At 37.1% G+C, this 25,170-nt stretch overlaps 5 protein-coding genes across 8 annotated transcripts; 4 read left to right on the top strand and 1 right to left on the bottom strand.

Annotated features, from left to right (window-relative positions):
* The first annotated feature begins 1,352 nt into the window (after positions 1–1,352).
* Positions 1,353–3,193, top strand: LOC117614030 (protein BIG GRAIN 1-like A). Its single transcript, XM_034342703.1, has one exon. It carries the CDS (start codon positions 1,673–1,675, stop codon positions 3,050–3,052), a length of 1,380 nt encoding a protein of 459 aa, XP_034198594.1. The 5' UTR covers positions 1,353–1,672; the 3' UTR covers positions 3,053–3,193.
* A 2,867-nt stretch (positions 3,194–6,060) lies between these two features.
* LOC117615078 (serine/threonine-protein kinase STY46-like) lies at positions 6,061–10,001 on the top strand. 2 transcript variants are annotated; one of them, XM_034344072.1, is made up of 6 exons: positions 6,061–6,148; positions 6,710–6,899; positions 7,564–7,866; positions 8,005–8,515; positions 8,607–8,749; positions 9,713–10,001. In XM_034344072.1, exons 2-6 carry the CDS (start codon positions 6,714–6,716, stop codon positions 9,884–9,886), a joined length of 1,317 nt encoding a protein of 438 aa, XP_034199963.1. In that variant the 5' UTR covers positions 6,061–6,148; positions 6,710–6,713; the 3' UTR covers positions 9,887–10,001. The 2 variants fall into 2 exon arrangements, with proteins under 2 accessions (XP_034199963.1, XP_034199962.1); XM_034344071.1 differs by lacking the exon at positions 6,061–6,148 and having other exon boundaries at positions 6,616–6,899.
* A 2,096-nt stretch (positions 10,002–12,097) lies between these two features.
* On the top strand, positions 12,098–16,018 carry LOC117615955 (mechanosensitive ion channel protein 10-like). 3 transcript variants are annotated; one of them, XM_034345139.1, is made up of 7 exons: positions 12,098–12,260; positions 12,378–12,426; positions 12,769–14,221; positions 14,322–14,442; positions 14,707–15,000; positions 15,075–15,277; positions 15,516–16,018. In XM_034345139.1, the coding sequence occupies exons 3-7, from the start codon at positions 12,819–12,821 to the stop codon at positions 15,778–15,780; spliced, it is 2,286 nt and encodes a 761-aa protein (XP_034201030.1). In that variant the 5' UTR covers positions 12,098–12,260; positions 12,378–12,426; positions 12,769–12,818; the 3' UTR covers positions 15,781–16,018. The 3 variants fall into 3 exon arrangements, with proteins under 3 accessions (XP_034201030.1, XP_034201031.1, XP_034201033.1); XM_034345140.1 differs by having other exon boundaries at positions 12,121–12,260; positions 12,779–14,221; XM_034345142.1 differs by lacking the exon at positions 12,098–12,260 and having other exon boundaries at positions 12,261–12,426.
* A 4,727-nt stretch (positions 16,019–20,745) lies between these two features.
* Positions 20,746–21,482, top strand: LOC117614701. The gene has a single exon (XM_034343596.1). The coding sequence runs from the start codon at positions 20,984–20,986 to the stop codon at positions 21,350–21,352; it is 369 nt and encodes a 122-aa protein (XP_034199487.1). The 5' UTR covers positions 20,746–20,983; the 3' UTR covers positions 21,353–21,482.
* A 4-nt stretch (positions 21,483–21,486) lies between these two features.
* On the bottom strand, positions 21,487–24,548 carry LOC117614700 (thermospermine synthase ACAULIS5). The gene is made up of 10 exons (XM_034343595.1): positions 24,265–24,548; positions 24,103–24,169; positions 23,886–23,980; positions 23,311–23,413; positions 22,855–22,943; positions 22,567–22,723; positions 22,404–22,479; positions 22,213–22,271; positions 21,987–22,123; positions 21,487–21,894 (listed from the first exon to the last, which is right to left on the bottom strand). Exons 1-10 carry the CDS (start codon positions 24,438–24,440, stop codon positions 21,813–21,815), a joined length of 1,041 nt encoding a protein of 346 aa, XP_034199486.1. The 5' UTR covers positions 24,441–24,548; the 3' UTR covers positions 21,487–21,812.
* Positions 24,549–25,170: the final 622 nt, after the last annotated feature.

Below are 25,170 nucleotides of genomic sequence, written 5' to 3'. Positions count from 1 at the left end.
AGATTCTCCACCACCAGTATCTTTTGTTGGTGAATCCATCTGTTTCTCTTTTGTTTTCTTGTAGTTTCATTTGTTGGTATTTATGCAAAAGTTGCACGTTTAATAATTTAATAAAAGTCGTGGTTCTACCTAAACACAATGTGTAATATCTATGTTTTTATGGGGTTTGTTTGTTTGTACCTTTGGTTAGATAAAAATAATTACATATTATTCCAATCATTAAAATGGCATACCCACCAAAATTATTAGAAGAAATAAACATTTATTGTCATATCATTAATATGACAAAACTACCAAAAACAATGTCCAAACAAGATTAAGAAGAGTGATCGTAGTTGTAATTGTATTATTTTCCTCCTCTTTATTATGAGTTATGGGCGTGCCAGCTCAATATGAAACCTCAAATATAACGCACCATCTCGCCCGCCACCTTTCTTCTTCAACCTTGACATCAATTTTTTATTTATTTTTTACTTTTATATTGAAAGGAATGATAATATATTAAATTCACACAAACAACACGAATGTTAGGATTCGAACTTAGAACTTTATTAAAATATTGAATAATATATTTTCCTTTTGATTAAAACATTCCCCACGGAATTCCAAATCTTGATTGTCAACCGCTCTTGGACTAAACAAACCTTATTAAATTGATTACTACCCAAAATGTTGAATTATATTCCGCTACAAAACATAATCACAATAATAACAATTTCAATTACCCCGGTTTTGTATTTTTTTTTTAAATTCAATTAATTTCGCTTAATCATTCGCACCTTTATGGCCTCAACTTCAGTTCACAAAACGCGTTTTAACTTGAAAAATATGCATGAAAGAAATTATAAAAATCCACAAACAAAGCTACTGTCAGTTAGGTTAGTTGCCCAAAATAGTATTCCGGTTTCTTTACACTCAAATTTGATTCTTTTCTAAATATATATAAAATAAATTTAAAATATCACATTGTCAGAAAAAGAAAAAAAAAAAACACAGAGACAAAAACTTTACTTTTTACCTCACACCAAGATGCGGACCGCCAATTATTATTACAAGGCTAACAGCAAGTGTCACGTACGAAGGCTTGCCTGTGCCATAACAGGCTTTGTCCACCCCTCAAACATGATCAACGGCTTCAAATTCGAAATGGAAGGTGAGCCATGTCAGGGGTCAGAGCGTCATTTGCTCGTCAAAGGCAGGGGCAATTTGGTTATATCAAAAGGCAAGCTTACCGCCACGTCATCGACTGCCAATCTGGCATTGGCTCCAATTAGGATGGACATGCACGCGCGTGCCGACCTTTATAAAGCCCTCTCTCTCTTCCCCTGTTCCCTCACTCCCTCCTCCTCCTTCAAGGCGTGCCATTTTCGCTCTCATTGCTCTCTCTATCTCTAGACTAAAAGACAAGCATCGATTGCTTTGTTTCTTCATGCGTCCTTCTCTTCATTCCCAAAAACCCAGAAAATTTCGACATTTGCTGAGCTCAAACAGTGCCCATTCAATTCTCTCAATTTCCACACCCTGCAGTTCCATTGCAGCTTTTGATTCTCTCTAAGCAGACACAAGGAGACACAAAAACAAAAACTCCTCTAGTTTTCTCTAAAACCCTCAACTTTCTCTTTCTGCCTTGTTTCGTTTGATACATTTCTATCTCATTTCAGAACACAGAAAAATGTCGAGGTGGGAAAACACACAGAGAGACGATAGATACAGGCGTGAAAAGAATAACCCATCTTTCTCTTCCAGTCTTCTGGACAAAATTTACAGCTCAATTGACGAGGGTGACCCCAGAAACCGCGGGGACTCAAAGTTTTATAAAGACACAATGCAGCCAAAGAAACAGAGCAAAAGTGGCGTGAAAACCAGCAGAGCTGTTGAAGAAGACGAGATGGCCAGCCTTCGCCGAGCTTGTTTGATAGAAAAATGGATGGAGAAGAAGGTTAGCGAGAAGGTTGGAACACAGAGAAGGCAGTATCTCACCGAATTGGATAGAAAACCAGACCATGACCATGATCGTGATCTTGATGGTCTGTTTTTCAGCTCCACTTCTAGCTCTTCTGATTCAAGCTCTGGTGGGTTCTCATCCTCGGATGCTGAATCCATGTACGGCTCTAAACCAAGATCCTCATGTTTCGCTCCGCCGAGGCCCAAGCCGGTTCGCACCAGCGTCTCTGCTCGATCGGCAAAAACAGAAGAGAAAATAGAGATAAAAACAGAGAGGAAACAGAGGACTCTGTTTTACGAACAGAGGGAAGTGCATATGTTTGACGATTATCATTACAGTTGTGCCTCAGAGCCGACTCCAAAGCTTGAGGAAGGTATAATCAAGTCCAAATCAAGGGCCTTGAAGATTTATAACAATCTCAAAAAGGTGAAACAACCGATTTCACCGGGCGGTAAGGTTGCGAATTTCCTCAATTCAATCTTCACCACAGGGCAATCCAAGAAAACAAAGAGCACGTCATCAATTGAAGGGTACAAGGATGCTAGTGCAGAGAAAAAATTGAAGTCGGGGCAAGCCTCAACTTGTTCATCAGCCTCTTCATTTTCCAGATCATGTTTAAGCAAGAACTCGCCTTCTACGAGGGAAAAACTGCGAAATGGGGTTAAGAGATCGGTTCATTTTTATCCAGTGAGTGTGATTGTTGACCAAGATTGTAGGCCGTGTGGGCACAAATGTTTGTACGAAAGAGAAGATCAAAGCCTAATGCCTGTCACAGTCCCAACTGCATGGAAAATTGGCAGGTCACCGTCGAGAAAAGCAGAGGAAGAGCTTAAGCTCAAAGTGTTGGAGAAAAACAGGCAAGTAGAAGAAGCAGCCAGAGAGGTTTTGAGAGATTGCCATCGCAACCAAGTTAAGAAGGATTCAGTGAGCAGAGATTATAATTATGTTGATGATGAAGATGATGCGGCTAGTTGTTCAAGTTCGGATCTTTTCGAGCTCGATCACCTTAAGGTGATTGGGAAAGAAAGGTATCTTGAAGAACTTCCTGTGTATGAAACCACCCATGTTCGTACAAATCGTGCCATTGCTAATGGCTTAATAATGTAGTCAATAATAATGTAGCACTTTTTTTTCATAATTTTGTTTACAGCATATACAAGTATAGAACCAGATTGTTCTTAACTTCCTCCTTTTTGTTTTACTAATTAATGGCATTGATTTTACGATGCGATACAAAATTTGGACATACATTTTGAAAGGTGCAGAGTGCAGTTTATTTGTCGGTTTTTGTTTGGAAGAAAAGAAAAGAAAAGAAAAGAATGCATGAAAGAAGAAGATGTGATGGCAATCTGGGGATGTAAAAAAAAAGGGAAAAAGTGAGGAACAGAGAGTTTGATTTTCTGAAAAGAGAGAAAGAGAAGGTGGGGATGCGTTCATTCTCGATCATGATCTAACACTCAGATGGATACTGACAAGTGCAGATTGATAGAAACGGGAAAAAAAGGGAAGGTGGAGAGAGAAAGAAAAAGAGGAAGAGGAAAATAAAAATAAAAATGAAAGATTCGATGATGGCAAGGACAAGCAAGCAAGCATATCTGAGACAGCAAGCAAGAGAGAAAATGAAATGAAATGGAATGGAATTATTTGTGATGGTAAAGGCAAAGGCAGATCTTCGCCCATGGGAATAGAGAAAGTGAAGTCCTAAAGCATTTGCTTTTTCTCCTCTCTTTTCTCTGGAATTGGATTTTTGTAAATAAATTTGTTTCCCAACAACCAAGAAAACATAAAGACAGTTATTGCTTCTTCTACTGGCACTGGTGCTTGCTTGTGTTCATTCATGGATTCCAATTCCTCCATCCATATCAAAATTTCCACTGTTTTTTTCACTTTCCCAGTGAAACTTCTGTTCAATTACAAAGTTATTTACCAGAATATGATATCTATCTCGGTGAACGAACAATGATATCATCATGTAACTTGTTCCTTGCTGGAATATATCGGGAACAAACCATTGTTAGATGCATATGTATTTTTCTTTTTTTTCTTTTTTTTTCTTTAAGAAAGAACACCAACTGGCTGGCCCTATCTCTTTAATGCAAAAGAAAATTATGTTGGCAATTGACGAGGGAAATGGCCAGGAGAAAAAGAGTGTGTTAATATGTGATTATTAGACTTAAAAGGGATCCCAAGAAAATTCAATTAATGTTAGACTTGGTCCTAAAATGAATCGAGGAACATAGGAGGTTGAGGAGTAAATTTTGAGTGTGATGATTATCATGTCACGTAATGTTAGGACAGGTAACTTGAGCAATTAAAACGGATGAAATGTTGTATGATGGAATTCAAATATACGTGATTTATTCTTGAGAAATCGAAATAAAGTCCGAATAGGTAGAGTATTAGCTAGGAGGGTTCATTGTCAGTAGACCTAATAATGGCCTACTAATATATAAGATTAATTCGTAGTACGTGATGAGCATGCAGATGCAGGGGCGGGTCTCAAAATTAGACCCACACTTAAAAAAGGAATCTCACCTTCCAGAGTCAAAATCAGCATCATCATATATGATTAACAACTAATTAATTTTTAGAAAAACAAAGCCTCAAGAACTCAACTATATATTCATTTGAGGCGGCGGTGGATTTGTAACTTATTCAACAGCAACAACTATTTCAAAGCTTTCACAATCAGGACGTACAGAACTTTAAGGGTTGAAGTTTATTATGCGTAAACATTAATTAACAATGGATTAGATTTGGGTTAATTTAGCATAATCAACACTTACTCTTCCTTGGTTATAGAGAGTCCGTACAGTGGGTGAGGTGGAGGTGGGGGTGGGCAATAATGAGAAGAAGAATAATGTGTGTGGATGGAGAAGGAGTTGATGTATAATTGATAAAGACACCACCTAACTGCTTAGAGGTCATTGACCCCCCTAAAAAAAATACTTGCCGGACCGTCCTCAATTTTCTAGCTTCTAGGCTGTACCAATTCCTAATCATATTCATAATATTCCCGTCTGCCCAATTGCTCAATTTGTTTTTTCTTTTAAATCTGCAAAATTTGTGTTTTTAAACTTGATGAACCCAGAAAAAACATCCAGGATAAGTTAAATCAGACAAGGCAGTAAATAAATATATATTGCTTGTTTGAATACTATATTCATTTGAGCTAGAGTCTTTTTTGTTTAGATTTTAATTTCATCCACCAAACAAAGATGAACCCTTCTCAGTTGGTACATTGTCAAATGTAGAAAACTGTTCCTTTATTGCTGTTGCTGTTGGTGCATGTTTTTATGGAGAAACACTTGTGTGAAACAAGGATATCATATCGCTATTTTGTTATTCTCGATCAATCACTGCATGCCACTCGTGATAATTTTTGCTCGTTTCATACAAATTTTTATGGCATTTAACTATCTAGGTTGCAGCAGTTCCAGTTCATCAGTCAAAATCATGCCAGCAAAATGTATGTACTGTGTACAAATGGCTATATTTAACATTCTGAAGTTCATTAAAGTAGTCAATAATGGGAAAGGGGGACCTAGTTACACCTTCCATTGACAATGCCTCCAGCCTTACCCAAAAAAAAATAAGTTCAATTAAAAGTAACTGCAATCTAAGGACTTTTTTGGCCTAAAAATTAATAAGAAATTCAACAAATTCGTGACCAAATGCAATACACATTATTTTGCTGTTAGGGGAAAACAACAATATAAATATCTGCATGAGAGAACCCAGTTTTTAATGAGAAAATTATCTGCATAACAAATTCACCATAGCATCTTTTAATTCATATTCTTGTATTTTATTTTATTTAATAGCCAAGATGAGGATTTTGGTTTGAAATTGTGAATATATATTCAAGAAAACAGCGTGAAAGTGGGCAAAAGGTGAGGACCGCCAGGCTGACAGGCAGACCCCTCCCTGACCCTCGAGGCCCAGCTCAGTGAGAGGGAGGAAGAGTTGAATGGTCCACGCAATTGTCCTCAGTCAGTCCACACTCATTCACATTAGATAGATAGATCGACAGGTTCCCTCTACTTTTATTTTGGGTATTTGGGTTAAGTGCGTAGGGAAAGACCTAAAAGACAAAGTCACAAAGCTAGGTCATGTTGTCGATCCCGAGGTGAATCTATTTCCACGACATTGTTAGCACCATCTCCTCTCTCCTACGAAGTCATCCATATGTGATTGTGAGAGGTAAAGATCTCGCAACGTCGCCTTATTTACACGAATCTAACCGTTGATGTATTATGAATTTTAAAACTCGTCTTTAGAGTCGTCATAAGTTTTTCAAGATTCATATATAGATTCCACTCTTTCTCAAATTTTAAGTTGTATGCATTTAAATAGTATATGAAAATCTAATCTATTCATTTGGCATCTTTATTAGTTTGAATCAGTTGGGTTTGCAGTAGATCTTTTCATGCTTCAAGTATAAGATATCCGCAGAGCTACTACTGTAGAGGGAGCCACATAATTTATTGGTGGTCCAAATTTTAACCCGTGAGCCTTTTGTTGTAGTAAATTCCGCCCAACTGTAATTTCGTTTTTGGTCACAGAGTTGGCAATACCGCCTCAACCACATACATTAAACAAAAACAAACACTTATGTATATGTATATATCCGTCCAAACCGTCGTTTGCATGCACAAAACATTGTAAACGACAAAGATTGTGAACAACATTATAAGCACCATTAGGCCATGTTTAAGCTTCCCTCTCTTTGCATCCACACACATTAATCACAATCAGCCGCAGGACGATGAACCATCAGAAGAAAAAGGGCGGCGCGTTGTTTGGGTGGTCTCCTCAGTCGAGCAGTGCAAAGCAAGCGACGGCGACAACAACAACGGGATGCTGTGGAGGGATTCATGGCTGCTCAAGCTTGGAGGCAATTAACGTTGTTCCTCCTACGAACCAAAATTCAACCTCTAAATTGGAGCTGCAGGTATTTATAATTTTGGACCACAGACTTGGGTTTAGCTTTGAATATTTTTTGTCAAATTTGTTAGGATTAGGACCACATCTCCCTCCATTTCGTGTTGTGTTATCTGTCGACCCTGCAATAAGATTTTGGTTAGATATCATTTGGTCCAGCTCCAATGGTCAAATCCCATCCAAAATTCAGTAGCCATTCAGGCTCTACATATGTTATTGGGCCCCCCACAAAAAGCTTTTTAATCAGAGTAAGTGAGACCATTTCTCTATGTTATGGCTAATATCCAAAGTAGTGCATCTCTAGGTATAACTTTTTCCAGTGCTGACTTCTAAGAAAATGATTGCAATATTGGACTGCATCATTGCAATGGCGATCCCAAAGAAAATGGGTTAGAATTAGATTAGGTTAAAAATTCCATCGCCTTACATTTGTTTAGCAAAATTGTAGACTAATTATATATTGGGTTTTAGGAGGAGTCCAATTCTCAGGCAACCCAGCCCAAATATTGTGCTAACCATTTTAGCCCAAACCATTTAAACCAAAAAAAATTGAATTATCAGACACCCTCGTCATAGAAGGACTCTATTTAACAAGACATTTATAAAACTTATTTATTTAGTTTTTAAATAAATAAAATTGAACTGTTCTCTGTGTTTTGGGCTGTAAACTAAAGGTAGCTGAACTTGAAAAGAAAGTCCTTAAGGAGAAAGAACTTCGGGCGGTGTACAAGAAGAGGATGGAAAGAACACAAGATTATCTGAGGTACTGCCTACAAGTGGCCCAAGATAATGGATTCTTGGACCTCATTCACAACTACAACAATAATATGGGTCCACAATCAGGCCTTCTCTCCCCCAATATTCTCACTCCCAATACCAGCCCTCGATTGCCAACCACTCCTCTATACCAACCGTCGGATCTAGTCGTTCTCATTGATCAAGCCCACCTAAACGGATGGTATATCCATCCGGAAGAGGTACTTCTCTCTAATTACTTGAATTTTACCCTATTGTGTTAGACTTTTAATCATTCGAATGGGAGGTTTTGATTCACAGTCTTGATTGAGACATACGCAAGCTTATACTTTATGAATATGTGATAAAAATTGAATCAGATTGAATTCGAAGAGAAAATAGGGCAGGGGAGCACGGCTCACATATACAAAGGAACATGGCATGGGCTTGATGTGGCAATCAAATGCATATACCCAGATTTCTTTGAATCGAATGAGAACGGTATCTCGTTTTTCGCACAAGAGCTCGACACATTATGCCGGCAGCGCCATAGATATGTACTTCAACTAATGGGCGCATGCCTCGATCCTCCTAACTATGCATGGGTGGTGACAGAGTTCTTGGGCACAACACTCAAGGAGTGGCTCCATGGCCCTGGCAACAGGCAAAGAGAGAGGATGATTCCACTTCCTCTGTTGAAAGAACGGTTGGATCGGGCATTGGAGATTTCTCAAGCCATGCAGTATTTACATGGGCAAAAGCCGAAGGTGATTCACCGCGACCTCAAACCTAGCAACATATTTTTGGACGATGCCATGCATGTAAGGGTTGCGGATTTTGGTCACGCTCGGTTCTTGAGTGACGAAGAGAAGGCCCTCACTGGTGAAACAGGCAAGGATTTATGTATTAATCAGTTGATTGATTGATTGATTTATATATAGATATATTGTGTCTTGATAATTTGGTTTGAAATTATTTGCAGGAACTTATGTGTACATGGCACCGGAGGTGATCCAATGCGAGCCTTATAATGAAAAATGCGATGTGTACAGTTTTGGGATAATACTCAATGAGCTTTTAACTGGAAATTATCCATACATTGAGACAGATTATGGTCCCACCAAGGTAACAGCTCACCCTCTCGAGTCAAACAAAAGACATATAAAAAGTTGTAAAGTTATACCATTATTAGTAGTATCACTAAAGTTTTTCAAATTCAAAGATAATCAAACAAAAATTATTTATTATATATTGAGTTTTGAACCAAACTAAAATCGTCAGTTGATTAATACAGTGAATTCGCTTCCTTACACAAAATCAGAGTTTTTTTTTCGTATATTATATTAATTTAGAGTTTTTTTTTTTTTGGAGAACTTTTTCTATTTATAGGAGTGATAGTGTACTAAATCATGGACGGATTTGGGATTTCAACATAGGGTGGGTTAAATTTACTTAATATATAAACCGATTAAAAATATAGAAAACTCAACGATATAGATGAATCATTTATAATAAAAAAAATATACCTAATTACTAGTGAAACATTCACTTCATATGAACAAAAAACTTCATTACCAACGAGTATTAAGATGTTTTTTTTTTATAAGCCCAATGCATGTTCAACCTAGGTTTGAACTTTGGCATCCATAATGCCAAAAGATGCCAAAAGGAGGAAATAAAAAATATTTTTACTTGAGTGGATTCTTCCGTAGAAGAGAGAGAATAGGTTAGAAAAGGGTATAATTGAGTTTTGCTTTTAAAAATATATTTTGAATTGGTGATGTGCTGTGCTATATGTATTTTGGGCTTAAAAAAATTAAAAATTGCCTGGGTTATATACTAGGTTAGTGCTTTTTATGGTCCGTCCCCGTATTAAACTCATATATACACTACACAGATGTTAGAATTAAAATCCAATATATTTTTATGAGGAAGCAATTACTTCAAACCACTACACTAGTGGATCATTTGCTTAATTTCGAGTAGTTTAGACTATCTTTTGTTTTTTTTTTAAATTAAAAAAAACTATAAGCAAACAAATAATCAAATTAAACATGATTTTTAATTGTGCTTAATTATTTTTTGTAGATTGCGATGGAAGTTGTGGAGGCTAACCTAAGGCCAAGGCTTCCTGATGATGATGGGCAATTTCGGGAGCTAATTGACCTAATTTGCCTTTCATGGGATGGAGATGCTTCTGTGAGACCATCTTTTGCCACCATTACTTACAGTCTCAAGGATCTTCAAAACAGAATATTATAGTTTGGTTGTTAAGGAATTATAATATGTTAATCCATAAATCACACTCCACATGTTTGTTTTCTTTTTTCTCCACAAGCTTTACCTGCTAATCATACCAACATTTCAAACTGACAAATCAGTGCACCTCAACTGCTACTTAATTAAGTAGCTAAACTCCAATTCATTTTGGAATCGTCTCCTTCAAAATAAAGTTGACGAAGACCAAAGCGACTTGAAAGCGACTTTGGCAAGTCGTTTTTAACCCCATAAATAAATAAAAACACTGAATTTGCAAGTCGTTTCACTTTCTTCCCTTTCTTTTTTTTTTGGTGGCATTTGTCATTTTCCATGATTGATGAGCAAGCTAAAGCTCTATTTATCTTACTTTTATATTGTTGGTCGTCGACCTACAATTATTGGATAAATATTAGAAACTATGGCTTGCAGATGTTTTTGGTCATTTTACTTGGTGTGGGTGGCTGACGTTCCCAATACTAGTTTTCATTTTAATTTTTTTTAAAATACTTATGGTGTGTGTGATCCTATAATTGTTATTTATTTATATAAATGATATTCTATTTTAATCTAATCTAAATTACGGGAAAGATTATTCGAATTCGGATGCAGAGTGGGGAACACATACGCTCTAACCAATTTGACTAAGCCCATGTATGCCTGTGCTCCATTTCGTAAACATTTTTATAAAAAATATTGAGTTAATTTCATTTTAACCCCTCATAAGAAGCTTAGCCAATTTTTTATATAGATAAATACAAAATCAACGGAATAGATATAGTATGTATAAAATATGTACGCGTATTGTTCGAAAATTTTCAGAAACAAGTGAAAAATTGGTCATTATATAATATTCTAATTTTATATGTCGTCTTTGTTTTTTCAATAAGTGTGATAAAAAATATTTTAAAAATTATATTAAATGAATATGTACGTGATGAATATGTATATACTATAACATATTTTCTCCTATGGTGTGATATATTTTCTAATATCCTCCCCATATATTATAATACATGTATAGGAATAATAGTTCTGATTTCTTGGACTACAGGAGTCTAAAAGATTTGTGGTCACCCATCGTTGGATATTAATATAATATTTTTAAATTTTTTTTTTAAAAAGAGTGTAAGAGTGAGTGAACCGTTGAATTTACATCTAACGGTGACTGACCACAAATCTCTTAAATCTCTGTAGTCCAAGATATCAGAACTGATAGGAATAAATAGAACTCAAATTTATTTATTGTTTGGGCCAAAGCAGAAATAAAAATGCAAGCATTATGGGATTTGGCTATCGGGATGTCGTTATTCAGTATCAGTACGACGAGCCATGTATTGGTGGGCCTTCCATTATTCCTACCTACTACTATGAACCGCATGCTCAAAAACATTTAAGATCCTCCAGATATATGGGCCCACTTTTGTTATTTTGGTGGGCCTCTGATTATCACTGTACCTCAACTACCATCTGCATTAAAAGCGACTTACATTACGTATCGATGTAAACGTCAACAGATAAAACGATAAGAGAAACACGTCTTTTTATTTGGTTCCAAATCCAATGCACTTCGAAATTTTTTTTTTTTAATTCACTAATTACGACTTAAATAATGAAGATAATCTTTAAAAAAACTTCAACTCTACCAGTCTCACTTATACTTTTCCAAAAAATCTTATATGTAACGAAAATAGTACTGTTTTGATATCTCTAATTATTCTACATTTCTAATTATCCTACATATTATTGCATTATCCTAATTATTCTACATATACTCGTTACATGAGAATTTTTTCTTCCGCTTTTAACAACTAATGTTTGGTATTAGTACTTGCTACTTGTTCCTTGTGGCCAGAGAACACCTGTAAAGCCAATCACAATTATTAATTAATTAACTCACACCAACTAAAAGTTCATGCTCCAAATTCCATTTTTGCCCTCGTTTAGCCTTCCAAATCCGACATTCATTACCTTAATAATGTCTTTATCAAGCAATATTAATGTTACTATAAGAAAGCAAGGTAACGCTGATGCTGTTATCATCACTGGGGCATGTGACTGGTTAACTTTAATTAAGAATTTAAAATTTTAAGACCTTTCTTATTGTACTTAAATCTTATCATTTCTTGTCATAAAAGATATCTTATTATTTCTTTGTTTATTTTTCCAGGAACCCCACGTGGTTAAACATTTTTATATGTCTTAGGAATTTGCATTTCCTCTAACATTTGAATCCTCTGCATCTTTCTGTCCCTGACTTCTGCAGCCATTCTTTCCTCCTCTGCTCGTTCACTTTCTCACTCTGGTCTAAGCTCCAAGAGCATCACCACAGTCTTCTTCTTTTCAAGTTTTGCAAGCATCATCACCAAATCTCTAATAGGTAGGAACTCCACAAGGCCTTTTTTGGGGGTATTTTTTGCTTTCAAAGTTTACTTTTTTCCAGTTGATCAATGGCTTTGCACTACTGAATCAACAATCACTGGGACCTCCTCTTCAGCAAGTGGCCTTCCAGCTTTTCCTTGGTGGGTTCTTCGTGGACAGCACCGGTAAGTTTGATTATACATATTCAGGGAAAATAAGCAGAGTCTTCCTTCCTTCCTACTGTTCTAGACAATATTTAGTTTTTTATTTGATATTTTTGGCGCTAAGATAACTTCTTTGCCTGTTTTTCTTAAATAGAATCAGCTTATTATAGTTTTGTTAGAAAGCCAATGCATAAAGCACAAACCTTTAAAGAAAAATAAATGAAGATCAGAATGGGGAGTATCTACCAAAAGTGTTCTTAAAGTTCACATTTTTAAATGTAATTCTGTATCGGGTGCCTCATATTGGTTTTTATTTATTTATGAGGTTTTAATGCGAGCTCTTCTGTGTGTTTATTGTGGTAGGGTTTTATAGCCACAGAGAAGAGAAAGTTTTAAAAGTTGGCGAAGTAAGCATGTCGGAGAAGCATTCTGCCAATGGAGGTGAAGTTGTATTGGAAGTTCGAACCGAAGTTAGCAATGGAGCAAAAGGGTCTTCTTCAAAAGGCTCGGAATCTTCTGCCCCCAAGCCAAGCAAAGTGGGCTCACCCGCCAAAGAGTCCACTGAGTCCAGCACTGGGGTTTCTAAGTCAGTCCCAGTGAGCTTCCCTTCCCCTGAAATTTCAAGATCCAGTCCCGGTAAGCCTCCCAAGATCCCCACCGCAAATGAGACCCTCACTAAGAGAAAGTCATTCACTAGGTTAGTTTCCAAAGCCAAGTCAAGGTTTGGTGAACAATCAGTACCCATTGATTCCAATATGTTTGAAGAGAGTGGTTTAGATCAAGTTGGTGCAAATTCTCCCTATTCCCCATATAGGGGTTCATTCAATAGGGCTTCCCCGGGGATTAGGACTGTTTCAATCTCTTCGAGGGTACCAGTGATGCCGTCTCCGGGCAGGGTCAAAGAGCAGGAGGATGAAGAGATTTACAAGAAGGTGAAATTGAGTAGAGATAAGCATAGGAAAGTGAAGACTAAGGTCTTGTTCGAGTGGGTTGTTTTTCTGGGCATTCTGGCTTGTTTAGTGTCTAGCTTGACTGTTGAGAAATTAGAGAATTTTAACATGTGGGGGTTGGAGGTATGGAAATGGTGTGTGCTTGTGATGGTGATATTCTGTGGCATGTTGGTTACAAACTGGTTTATGCATTTCGTAGTGTTTGTCATTGAGAGGAACTTTTTGCTTAGGAAGAAGGTGTTGTATTTTGTTCATGGAATGAAGAAGAGTGTTCAGGTTTTCATTTGGTTGGCTTTGGTTCTTCTCACATGGCTACTGGTGTTCAATGGTGGCAAGGTCGAGCGATCAGAGACTTCCACCAAGATTTTGAATTACGTCACATGGACTCTTGTTTCCGTTCTTATTGGGGCATTTTTGTGGTTGTTAAAGACTTTGTTACTTAAGATCTTAGCATCTAGTTTCCATGTGAACACCTTTTTTGATAGAATCCAAGAATCAATCTTCCATCAGTATGTTCTTCAGACACTTTCAGGGCCTGCACTTATAGAGGAGGCTGAGAGGGTTGGGAGATCACCGAGCACTGGGCAACTGAGTTTCAGGACGACAAAGAAGGCTAAAGCTGGGAAGGAGAAAGAAGTGATTGATATGGGAAAGCTTCAGAAGATGAAGCAAGAGAAGGTTTCAGCTTGGACCATGAAGGTATTGGTGGATGCAGTTTCTACTTCAGGGCTGTCCACTATCTCCCATACATTGGATGAGATGGAACATGGAGGGGTTGGACAGACAGATAAGGAGATTACCAATGAGATGGAAGCAACTGCCGCTGCCTATCACATTTTTTTGAACGTTGCGCCAGCTGGTTCCAAGTGAGAAAGACCACCTTATTGTTTAGCGGTAATTTGTGATATTCTGGTGCCCTTTTCATATGTGTTCTTTTTTTATTTTAACTATCTTACATCTGACTAGGTACATAGAGGAGGAGGACCTCATGAGGTTCATGATTAAGGAAGAGGTGGATCTTGTGTTTCCGCTGTTTGAAGGAGCAGACACCGGACGTATTGACAGAAAAGCTCTAACAGATTGGGTGGTAAGACCTTTTATTTTTATTTGTCTTGAGTTCCACATTGAGTGGCAGTTACTGATACTGTAGTCATGGGGTTCTACTTCTGCATCATACATATACATGCCCTATTATGAAATCATGCATATCTTTCAATCTAAAAGCATATAGCAGGGGATGGAGAAAGAGAATTTGGTAACTTAAGTCTGCTTCTGTTTACAGTTTTTCCCTTCATCTTCTTGGCAAAATGAAATAAGAGGTGAAACATATTTTACCTTCTTATTTTTGCAGGTGAAGGTCTACAATGGTCGCAAAGCATTAGCTCATTCTTTAAATGACACCAAAACAGCTGTAAGGCAATTGAACAAACTTGTGACTGGTATCCTGGTTGTTATTACCGTTGTAGTGTGGCTTCTATTGATGGAAATTGCAACCACAAAAGTGCTTGTGTTCCTCTCATCACAGCTCGTAGTGGCAGCTTTTATGTTTGGAAACACTTGCAAGACAATATTTGAGGCTATCATTTTTGTATTTGTAATGCATCCATTTGATGTTGGTGACCGCTGTGTTGTTGATGGCGTTCCGGTAACTTTCACTACTCTTATTTCATTATGTGGAGTTTACTTAAATCAAATTTCTAATACCTGGTAACCTGACAGTTGATGGTTGAGGAGATGAACATCTTAAACACAGTCTTCTTGAAACTCAATAATGAGAAGATTTACTATCCAAATTCCGTTTTATCCATGAAACCCATCAGCAATTATTACAGAAGTCCAGATATGGGCGATATTGTGGAATTCTCGATTGCTTTTATGACCTCGGTGGAGAAGATAGGCTTGTTGAAAGAGAAAATAAAGAAGTGAGTTAATTGAAGCTTTTACTTGTTTTGTATGTGCGGGCACGTTTATAAAATACACATGTCTAATTTCTTCTCAAATAAACTTATATGTTATGCTACTCGACTACCAATCACAATTGCTATATCATACAGACTGCACTGCACGTTCACACATGATTCCACTTGATTGGACAGTCTAGCATCAATTTGTACTGCTGCTCTGTGTTTACTCTTTTGCAATTTCCTTTTGCTTGTTCAGGCATTTGGAGAGGAACTCGCAACATTGGCATCCTAACCACAATCTGGTGGTGATTGAAATTGAAAATCTGAATAAGTTAAAGATGGGTCTCTATGTGAATCACACTATGAACTTTCAGGAATTTGGAGAAAAGAATAAGCGGCGAACTGAACTAGTCATCGAGTTGAAGAAAATATTAGAAGAGCTAAACATCACATACAATCTGCTGCCCCAAGAAGTTCATATAACTCAAACTAAAATAGATGCAGCTCTTGCCAGCAAATGATTTACTGCGGGGTAAAAAGAAGACCTCTTGATGATTTTACTTCTTTTCATTTAGTTAGTAGAATTTTGGAGGTGGAACCACCATTTTTAGCAGACAGATGAGATTACTGCTGTGGATTAGATAAGGAATGAATATGATATGAAATGTTGTTTAGTTTCTATTTTTCTTCTCTCTGTACTTTTTTGGTGGTGAATGGTGACTTTAGACTTATTAATTTGAAGAAGGCAGTATATTTTAACTGGATTATTGCCCCTATGTTTAGCTGCTCAATTTATGTTTCTTCATAGAAGTAGTATAGTTTTCTGGATTTACATGGAAAATTCTTCAGGTATGTCTGCAAATTTTGAAAGCTCAAATCCTGGAAGGTGTTGGCAGATGACTTTGATAGCAACAAACAATGGTGATGCTTATTGGTCACAGACCATTAACCTCACTTTTTTACATTTATTTTCTTCAAACGCTTTAAGAAGTCTCTGCCTCTAGAGTCAATTGATCATTTGTAAGGGCAAGTCCAACGGGCCAGCCGAGCCCGAGGCGAGGGGGGAAAAAAAAAATTTCGTTCCAGCGGCTAGCCCAAGTTTGGGGGGCTTGTGGGACCCACCAACTCGGGCCAGCCCGAAGAAGAGTTCAGCCCGAGCTTCAGCCCTCAGGCGCTGACGTCAGCGCTTGCATCACGCTGACGTCAGCGCGACGACAGCTCCAACGGGAAGTTGCCACGTGTCGCGCCCCCAGCCGTCCGATCAGCATATCCGAATTCAATCCTACGGTTGAGCCTTTTTTGGGCAATAAAAATATGAAAAAAAATCAGAAATTTTTTTTAAAAATTCTAAAAAATTCAGATTTTTTTTTTCTATAAATACCTATCAATATCCCTCACGTTCAACACCAATCCTCATACATTTCATTATACTTCTACTATTATTCACTATTTACTCAACATTTTCCTCTTTTTCACCTTGTTTTTTGATTTCATATTTTTATGGCTTCTTCTATTGAAACCGGAGGAGCTTGGAGCACCATGGAAGATGTTTCCTTGTGTGAGGCTTGGCACCAAATTTGTCATTGTCCCGTGTCCGGCAATGAGATGAAATTTTTTCATATGTGGAAAAAAATTCATGCCGAATTTTGTGAAAAAATTCCGGGGTCTACTCGTACGGAGATGGCATTATCCAGTAGGTGGAAAATTCTCAATAAAGAGTTGGGAAAATGGAGAGATGCCCTAGCAAAAGCGATGGACAACTATAGAAGCGGGGAAAATCTTACTAACAAGGTAAGTATTTTATAATTTTTGTTTTATTAAGTTTAATCTCCTAATATATATATTTTGTTAATATTGCTTGCATTTTCAATATTTTGTTAATATTTCTTGCATTTTAAATATTTTGTTCATATTTCTTGCAATATCAATATGTTGTTAATATTTCTTGCATTTTAAATATTTTGTTCATATTTCTTGCATTATCAATATTTTGTTAATATTTCTTGCATTTTAAATATTTTGTTCATATTTCTTGCATTTTCAATATTTTGTTAATATTTCTTGCATTTTCAATATGTTGTTAATATTTCTTGCATTTCCAATTGTTTCTTAATTTTCTTGCATTTCTAATTTATTTGTAAGGTTAATTGCATTTCCATTATTATTTTTTTTTGTTACTTGCATATCCAATATATTTTAAATATTTATTGCATTTCCATTTTTTTTTTAAATAGATGATTCAAGCACAAATGTGGTTCGGTGCAACCGGGGGTGGCAAAAAAAGTTTCAACCATCATGAATGTTGGGAGGTGGTGAAATATTGCAAACGCTTCATAATTATTCCGACGGGTCCCGCCGTTGTGTTAAACGAGACGCCACTCAGTGATTCAATGACATCGGATTCACCTCTCGATTCTCCTATGAGTCAAGACTCACCCATCGAAAAGGAGCCGAGGCCCATTGGCTGAAAGGCCGCGAAGGCAAAGAAAGCGGGTAATTCAAGCAATAATAATTCAAAATTTTTGGAGGAAATTGCAAGGCAAAACGGCATAAGAATTGAAATGGAGCAAAAACGCCAAGATAACGAGTTGGCCCTTCAAGCTGAGTATGCACGAGAAAGGGAGTATTTGCACAAAAAAGATATGGACAAGACGGATCGGGAAACCATGACGATGGATACAAGTCATATGTCCCCTGAAACAAAACAATTTTGGAAGCTAGAACGAAGGGATGTTATGAGAAGAAGACTTTTCCGAGATGATGGGCCTAGCAACACGGATTGGTTAAATGATGGAAACCATTAAATTAGTTAGCATACCTTTTATGTATTTGTATTTTTCATGTTTTCTATTAAAGTTGTTGTAATTCATGTATTTTATTTTAGTAGTAGTAATTCGTAATGACTTGTATTACATTTCATTATTTAATAAACAAAGCATTCAATAAATTACCTTTTTATTCAACATATTCCATACTTTAAACAAAACATAATAAATAAATAAAAAAGTACAAACAAGGCACAATAATAATAACCAACCACAACCACAACCAAACCATAATAAATAAAAATACAACACAATCTAACCATAACTAAATAAAACATAACGAAAGCATCTATGCTCCATCATTCATCTTCATTGCCTTTCACCGCCCATAGATGCTCCATCAAGTGAACTTGACGCATTTCATGAATATACGAAGATTGCATCTCTGTATATCGATCTATCATTTGGGTCATGAAACGACCATCCTGTAAGATCCCACATCAACCAACGGAGAGGGGGTGATGTGCCTTATATGTGCACACCCGCATCCATCTAGTACGAGGCCTTTTGGGAGCTTACTGGCTTCGGAGTCGTAGGAATTCTGAAGTTAAGCGAGTTAGGGGCTAGAGCAATCCCAGGATGGGTGACCCACTGGGAAGTTGGTCGTGACCTCCCAGAAATAAAACCGTGAGGGCAGAGAGGGGGGCCCAAAGCAGACAATATCGTGCTACGGCGAAGCCGATCCCTGGATGTGACACATCCCTCACCAACGGTTCCGGCTCAAACGGTTCTCCACTTGGCCCCATGGGCCTTTCATAAATCCGTGTCAAGGCCGTGTTCCTTGGATCCGGTTTGTAGACCTCTAAAGCATCATAATCGTACTCATCCTCCACAATCATATTATGGAGGATGATGCAAGTCATCATAATGCTTCTGAGGATCTCCTCATCAAACATACGGGCCGCACCTCAAATAATCAACCACCGAGCTTGAAGGATGCCAAAACACCTTTCGACATCTTTCCTGTATCCCTCTTGATAGGTAGCAAATAATTTTTGCTTCTGGGATCGGGGATTCGAAATGGATTTGACAAAAGTGGTCCACCTCGGGTAGATGCCGTCAGCTAGATAATACCCCGTCTGGTACACTGTATTGTTGACTTGATAGGTGATATTGGGGCCCTTGCCTCTCAATACATCGTTGAAGACCGGGGATTGACCCAGCACGTTGAGGTCATTTTGGGATCCTGCAACTCCAAAGAAGGCATGCCAAACCCATGTGTCGAAGCAAGCAACGGCTTCAAGGATGATACTTTTTTGGCCTTTTCTATTTCCGTAATCACCTTGCCAGGCAGTTGGGCAATTCTTCCATTGCCAGTGCATGCAGTCGATGCTACCAATCATTCCTAGAAATCCTCGAGCTTCGGCTTTTTGTAGAAGCCGTTGGAGGTCCCTGGGAGTAGGTCTACGCAGGTAGTCCCTAGTGTACAGAGTTTCAACTGCTTGACAAAATCTTACCAAAGCCTCCAACGTAGTGGACTTCCCCATCCGCGCAATCTCATCCACCTGATCAGCAGATGCTCCATACGCCAACATTCGTATAACAGCTGTAAGCTTTTGCTCCGGAAGAAGCCCCAAAACCCCAGTAGCATAACACTTTTGAACAAAGTATGCATCATAATTGCAAATATCATGCATGACTTTATTGAACAAATGAGGTTGCATTCTAAATCGCCTTCAAAAATCAACATCATAGTACAAAGAAGTTGGGATAAAATAATCTTCCAAAAGATTCTTACCCCGAGAATGCCTATGTCTTTCCACATTCCGGCGGCGGCCGACTTGTGAACCACGGCGGCGACCTTGGTTCTCTTCATCTTGCAAAGCCATTGCTATGAGAACTTGTTCATCGACTTGTCTCTGCAACTCATTGATTTCATCTGCTCTACGGTTTCTCTCATTTGTTTCTCGCTCTTGCCTCTCCAAGCATCTCATAAAATCTTCCATTGAGAATGAATGAAGTATGAATTCTAAACTCTGAGAAATGAAAATATAGAAAGATGTGGTGTGAGAGGTATGAGTTGAGCCTCTCGTTTTATAGAAAAATTTGGCAAGATAGACATGCCACGTGACTTGATTTGATTAGATGAAAATCTTATCTGAAATTTGAAATTCATCCGAAATTTAAACCCTAATTTGTATGAATTTTGAATTTTGAAATTCATTCGAAATTTGAACCCAAAATTTATCTGAATTTTGAATTTTGAATTTTGAAATTCATCCGAAATTTGAATCCAAGAATCTTATCCAGAAATTTTATCCGATTATGAATAGTCTTGACACGTAGGAACCCGGAAATCTTATCTGAAAATATTATCTAAATTAATTATTTTCATTAAAAAATAGGGGAAAAAAAATAAAAAAAATGAATAGTAATTGCCCTTAGCCATGACAATGAGTGGAAACACAAAATACTATTTGCAAGGGCAACAACTATTCAGGTGAATAGTAGCTGTCCTAACTCCCCTCTTGCCATGACTAAAGAAAAATGGGTGGAGTTGCTCTAAGCTAGACTCCAAAAACTGAGTTTTCTATTCACTGAGAGGCACTTGGAAGCCCAAATGAGCGCATGACGTGGCATGACAATCCAAAAGCATATGTGGCCTGCCGAGTGCCATGCATATATACGCAATGCTTTCTCAATGAAATCCTGAATTCCCGTTTCAAAAGGGAGAGGATCAAATCTGGGGGATAACCTTATCCTTCAAACCCAGGTAGAGATTTTGCCACGTAGGTTAACTCTGAAGAGACACATCAGCTGAAAATCTCTAATTTCCACCCCCCATTTCATTGCCTCCGCTGCTCATCCAATATCTAAACTCCAAGCCCACTCCAAATATACCAACACCTACACTTGCATTCTAGGCAAAGAGAAAATCCATTAGCTAGCACCAAAAGAAATGGCTTCTGCTTCAATGGCTATCCCACTGATGTCTGCCACCCAAAACAGACTGAACCAGTCTAACTCTGCATCACTGTTCAAATCAGTCCCAGTCAGGCCATCAAAGGAGGCTGCTTTTGTGAAGCCAAAGTCCAAAGGCACGCTTAAGGTGGAGGCATCTTTCAAAGAAAAGGCAGTGACAGGCCTAACAGCAGCTGCATTAACAGCCTCCATGGTGATACCTGAGGTGGCTGAGGCTGCAGGCTCTGGCCTCACACCCTCTCTCAACAACTTTTTGCTTAGCATTGCTGCTGGTGGAGTTGTGCTTACAGCCATTATAGGAGCTGTTGTTGGGGTCTCTAACTTCGACCCAGTTAAGAGAACCTGAAGGGGAGGTTGAAAATATTTCCTCAAATATCTGTCTTTTCTGTTTTCTGTATCTTTAGTATGATGTGCAACTCTGGATGATTGTATGAAATATGTTTTTCAAGTGAATTGATTTTGATTGTTTATAACAATTAATTAGATAAAGCCACTGTGGGCTTCAAACACTTTCTATGAAAATGAAAGCTTTCTAATAAGGAATGGAGGAATGCCTCATCATGTTTCATTCATAAAAGTAAAAGATAACTTGAAAAAAAGTCTCTCACTTTGAATCCTATGAACAACCCAATGAAGCTAACATATTCTAGTGTAAAACCAAATGCTGCAAACAATTGTTGTTTTTTTTTTCTTTTCTTTTGTTCTTTTGAAGAAATCAGTGACTGTCAAACTCCCATTCTTCATCACTTTGTTGTTTTTCTTTTTTGTTGCTGTACAGCAATTCCCCCAACCTGTGGCTTGAGACCTCAGTTGATGCGGTAAGCCACCCCATGTCCATGAATAAATCTTGCATCTTCCTCAGTGTAGACATGAGTTTCGTTCAACAGCCTAAAATGGCACAATATTATCCCATTAATAAATTGTTTTTAAGCAATAATTTAACGGCGTAATTTGTATGATGGTGAAGGAAGTGATCTTACGATAAAGAAACAGTTTTGTTCATGGTTGCAGAGGAGATGAACAAAGCACCATTCAAATAGTTCAGTTCCCCATCAATTCTTTCCTCTATCCTTCTGTCCATTTTCTCAGCATTGATAGAGAACGGTTCATCCGAGGCCTGATTACAACAACATTTACACATAATTATAAACTCATAATCAAAATGACCAGTGCAAATTAAATATTAATGCGTTTGAGTTCACATACCATAACCCATCCCCATGTATCTGCAAAAGATGGTATGTGAGCTGCATATGCCACCACATCTGCAAAAAACATGTAAAAAAAAAAAAAAAATAAGACCAGGGAACATAAACTAGACTTTTGGGTTGAATATATACATACATATATATATATATATATATGTGTGTGTGTGTAAATTTAGGGTAGATACTTACACTTGAAGACCTGTTTGATTGTGTTGAAAATAGAGGTGAAGACCTCTTTGTGGGTGAAAATGCCTGCTGGTCCAGCCTGCATGTCAAACAGAATATATGTTTTAAGTTTCTCAGACGTTGGTGTAAAAAATTGAAAGAAAAAAGACATAAACTGATTATCTACCTGAGTGACAAAAATGCCACCGTGATTAAGCTTAGGTTTGAGAATTTGCTCATAGAAAGATTTTGTGTAGAGTTGATAGCAAGGCCCTCCTTCAACTGGGTCTGCTAAGTCTCCTACTATGATATCGAATTTTTCGCAACTCTTCTCCAGTTCAGCCCTGTAACCAAAATAATAAGTTTGGTTATTATAAGACATTAATTGAGCTAACTATATATCTTCGCAAAATTGGAAGAGTTCTCAAGTTCGAATCGTTTTATTTATAAAAAGCAAAAAATTATGTACACTTACTTGGCATCATTTATAACAAGATTAAGCTTCTTGTGAGAAAATGCCTCCTGATTCACTGTCAAATGTCTGCGGCAGAAATCAACCACCTCCTGCAAATAAGTCACGTGGCCCAAAAGTTTTATTTTGTTGTCCAATGTCATATCCACAATATACATATTTACAATGATTTTATTTTACACAGAAAACTTAAGACATTCCCTCAGCTTTATTTGTTGAGAATTTGTTTTAATATAAGCACCAAACGTGCTCTATTTGTGGAGTGAATACTACAATAATACGGTCATATTGTATATCTTGTACACGTATTATAATATATATCGATATTTATTAATATTATTTTTTAAAATAAGGAAAAATAAATTATATAATTCACCCATATGGTAACACGTACTTATATTAAAACAAATTCTCAACAAATAAAACTTGATGAGAATAAAAAGAAAGAAAAAGAAATACCTGATCGATGTCACACATTACCACTTTGTCCAGTAATTTGTGCTTGAGAGCTTCTCTTGCGGCTGACCCTTCTCCACCCCCCATTATAAATACAGTTTTTGGCCTGCACATTCTCAATCTCAATTGCTTAATTAAAGGTAGAATAGAAGCAAACGAATATGAATAAATTTTTATACCTTATACATAAAAACAAAAAAACAAAAAAACAAAGAATACGAATCAATTTTTGTCACACCTTATAAATGTTTTTATTTATTCCCGTCAATCAAAATGTAAGAAAAGCCTCTGAAAAGTTATTGAAAACATGAAAAAACACGCTTTATAATTAGACCCTCTGCTATTCTTAATTCATTGGAATGACATCTCCCTACAATTTATAAAATTAAAACAAAACAAAAAGTGTTAAAATTTCTAAAACATTCTAAGTTACTAACAATTACAATATATAGCAACGAAGCAAGAGGTTTGTAGCTCGGTTATCATACGAATTCCCTATCTCCTTATATCGGTTCGCATGTATTGAAAGAAAGAAAAAAACATGTAACAAGGATGAATATATGGAGAGGAGGACTGACTTGGGATGACATAAGAGAGCAGGATGTATCAAGCATTCATGGTAAATAAATTCGTCCACTTCTGCACTCTGCATCTTTCCATCAATCACCAAAACCTGAATCAATTCAGATATAAATACAATATTATTAGTATCACAATTAGGAAAAACGACATTATTAATTATTAATTGCACCTTTGAAAGACGACATTCACAAATGAATGACGAGATGAACAAACCTTCCCAAAACGCTTTGTATCCAACAAGGCTATCTCCTGAAACTCACTCGTCCCTTTATGCAGCACTCTGCAGAGACAGAGCCATAGACAAAAACAGAGTCTCAAATAAAACAGAGAAACAAGAACACACGTACTTAGTTAAGGAAGTGGAATTATACGAACCCATTAACATTGAGAGCAAACGACCATTTGAGATCATCGTCAATGGTTTCTTCGTACCAGGAACCATCTCTGTCTAAGTGGCTGTTACCATTAACATTAAGTACAAGTTTAGGATCAAATTTTTGGGTCAAGTTAGAGAAACCATTTGCATGGAAAAACTCGACGGCTTCACCCATTTTAATTAGAGCAAAAACACAAACAAGAGATTAGTAGAGACTGATGAAGAAGTTTGAAGAAGAAATGAGATAGAGAAAGTGGGTGTGGTTTGGAGGAGGTTGGCATAAGGAGAGGGGAGGGGCTTAGCTGCTTTATATAATGCCCCACTTTAATAAATTAAATATATTTATTATAAAATAATAATAAAAAAACTCCACACACTGCTGTTAATTAAACCAGGAGGATCTATAAGCATTAGTTGCACGGGTAATGATTTTGTCAGTAGCTAGCAGCATCACGAACTTTCTGTTGCCCTTCACCCCGGCAGAATTACTATGCAAGCCCATGCCTGGAATATAAAAATCTAAACTCATAATAATGAAGTAACAATTTGTGGAGATGATTACTTTTAGATTCTTTACAATTGTATTTACTTTAAAAAAAAAAATACATGAGTATAAAATTACAAACTGTATAATTTTTCTAAAAAAGTAATGAGTCAGTCGTTCTGATGCTGATGCTGATGCTAATCCAATATAATCAATTTGGTTAATCTAAACTTGTATTGAAATTCATAGAATTGAGTTAACCATATTGAATTACGGTTACAAAGTTGAGCTTGGTTGAGCAAGTTTTAGAACACACGGCAGGTCAAGTTTGCAATCTTTGCAAAACGTGTTTGTTTGATACAAATCTTTGATAGAAGGAGGGTGTGAGTTGTTGTGTGGACAAAGTCAATTGTACAAAATT

The sequence above is a fragment of the Prunus dulcis genome, chromosome 1 (assembly GCF_902201215.1).
Source record: "Prunus dulcis chromosome 1, ALMONDv2, whole genome shotgun sequence".
Classification (NCBI taxonomy): Eukaryota; Viridiplantae; Streptophyta; class Magnoliopsida; order Rosales; family Rosaceae; genus Prunus; species Prunus dulcis.
Note: the sequence above shows the minus strand (reverse complement) of the source record. Positions and strands in the feature narration are given on the sequence as shown.

Bases quoted from the DNA above. Each gene is read 5' to 3' on its own strand.
- LOC117615955 (XM_034345139.1), top strand. From the start codon at position 12,819: ATGTCGGAGAAGCATTCTGCCAATGGAGGTGAAGTTGTATTGGAAGTT. The intron at 14,443-14,706 runs GTAAGACCTTTT...TTATTTTTGCAG, and splicing joins AAGCTCTAACAGATTGGGTG to GTGAAGGTCTACAATGGTCG. The intron at 15,278-15,515 runs GTGAGTTAATTG...TTGCTTGTTCAG, and splicing joins TTGAAAGAGAAAATAAAGAA to GCATTTGGAGAGGAACTCGC.
- LOC117614030 (XM_034342703.1), top strand. From the start codon at position 1,673: ATGTCGAGGTGGGAAAACACACAGAGAGACGATAGATACAGGCGTGAA.
- LOC117615078 (XM_034344072.1), top strand. From the start codon at position 6,714: ATGAACCATCAGAAGAAAAAGGGCGGCGCGTTGTTTGGGTGGTCTCCT. The intron at 7,867-8,004 runs GTACTTCTCTCT...AAATTGAATCAG, and splicing joins GGTATATCCATCCGGAAGAG to ATTGAATTCGAAGAGAAAAT. The intron at 8,750-9,712 runs GTAACAGCTCAC...TATTTTTTGTAG, and splicing joins CAGATTATGGTCCCACCAAG to ATTGCGATGGAAGTTGTGGA.
- LOC117614700 (XM_034343595.1), bottom strand. From the start codon at position 24,440: ATGGGTGAAGCCGTCGAGTTTTTCCATGCAAATGGTTTCTCTAACTTG. The intron at 24,170-24,264 runs GTTCGTATAATT...CTGTCTCTGCAG, and splicing joins TTTGCTCTCAATGTTAATGG to AGTGCTGCATAAAGGGACGA. The intron at 22,944-23,310 runs GTATTTCTTTTT...ACTTATTTGCAG, and splicing joins TAATGTGTGACATCGATCAG to GAGGTGGTTGATTTCTGCCG.
- LOC117614701 (XM_034343596.1), top strand. From the start codon at position 20,984: ATGGCTTCTGCTTCAATGGCTATCCCACTGATGTCTGCCACCCAAAAC.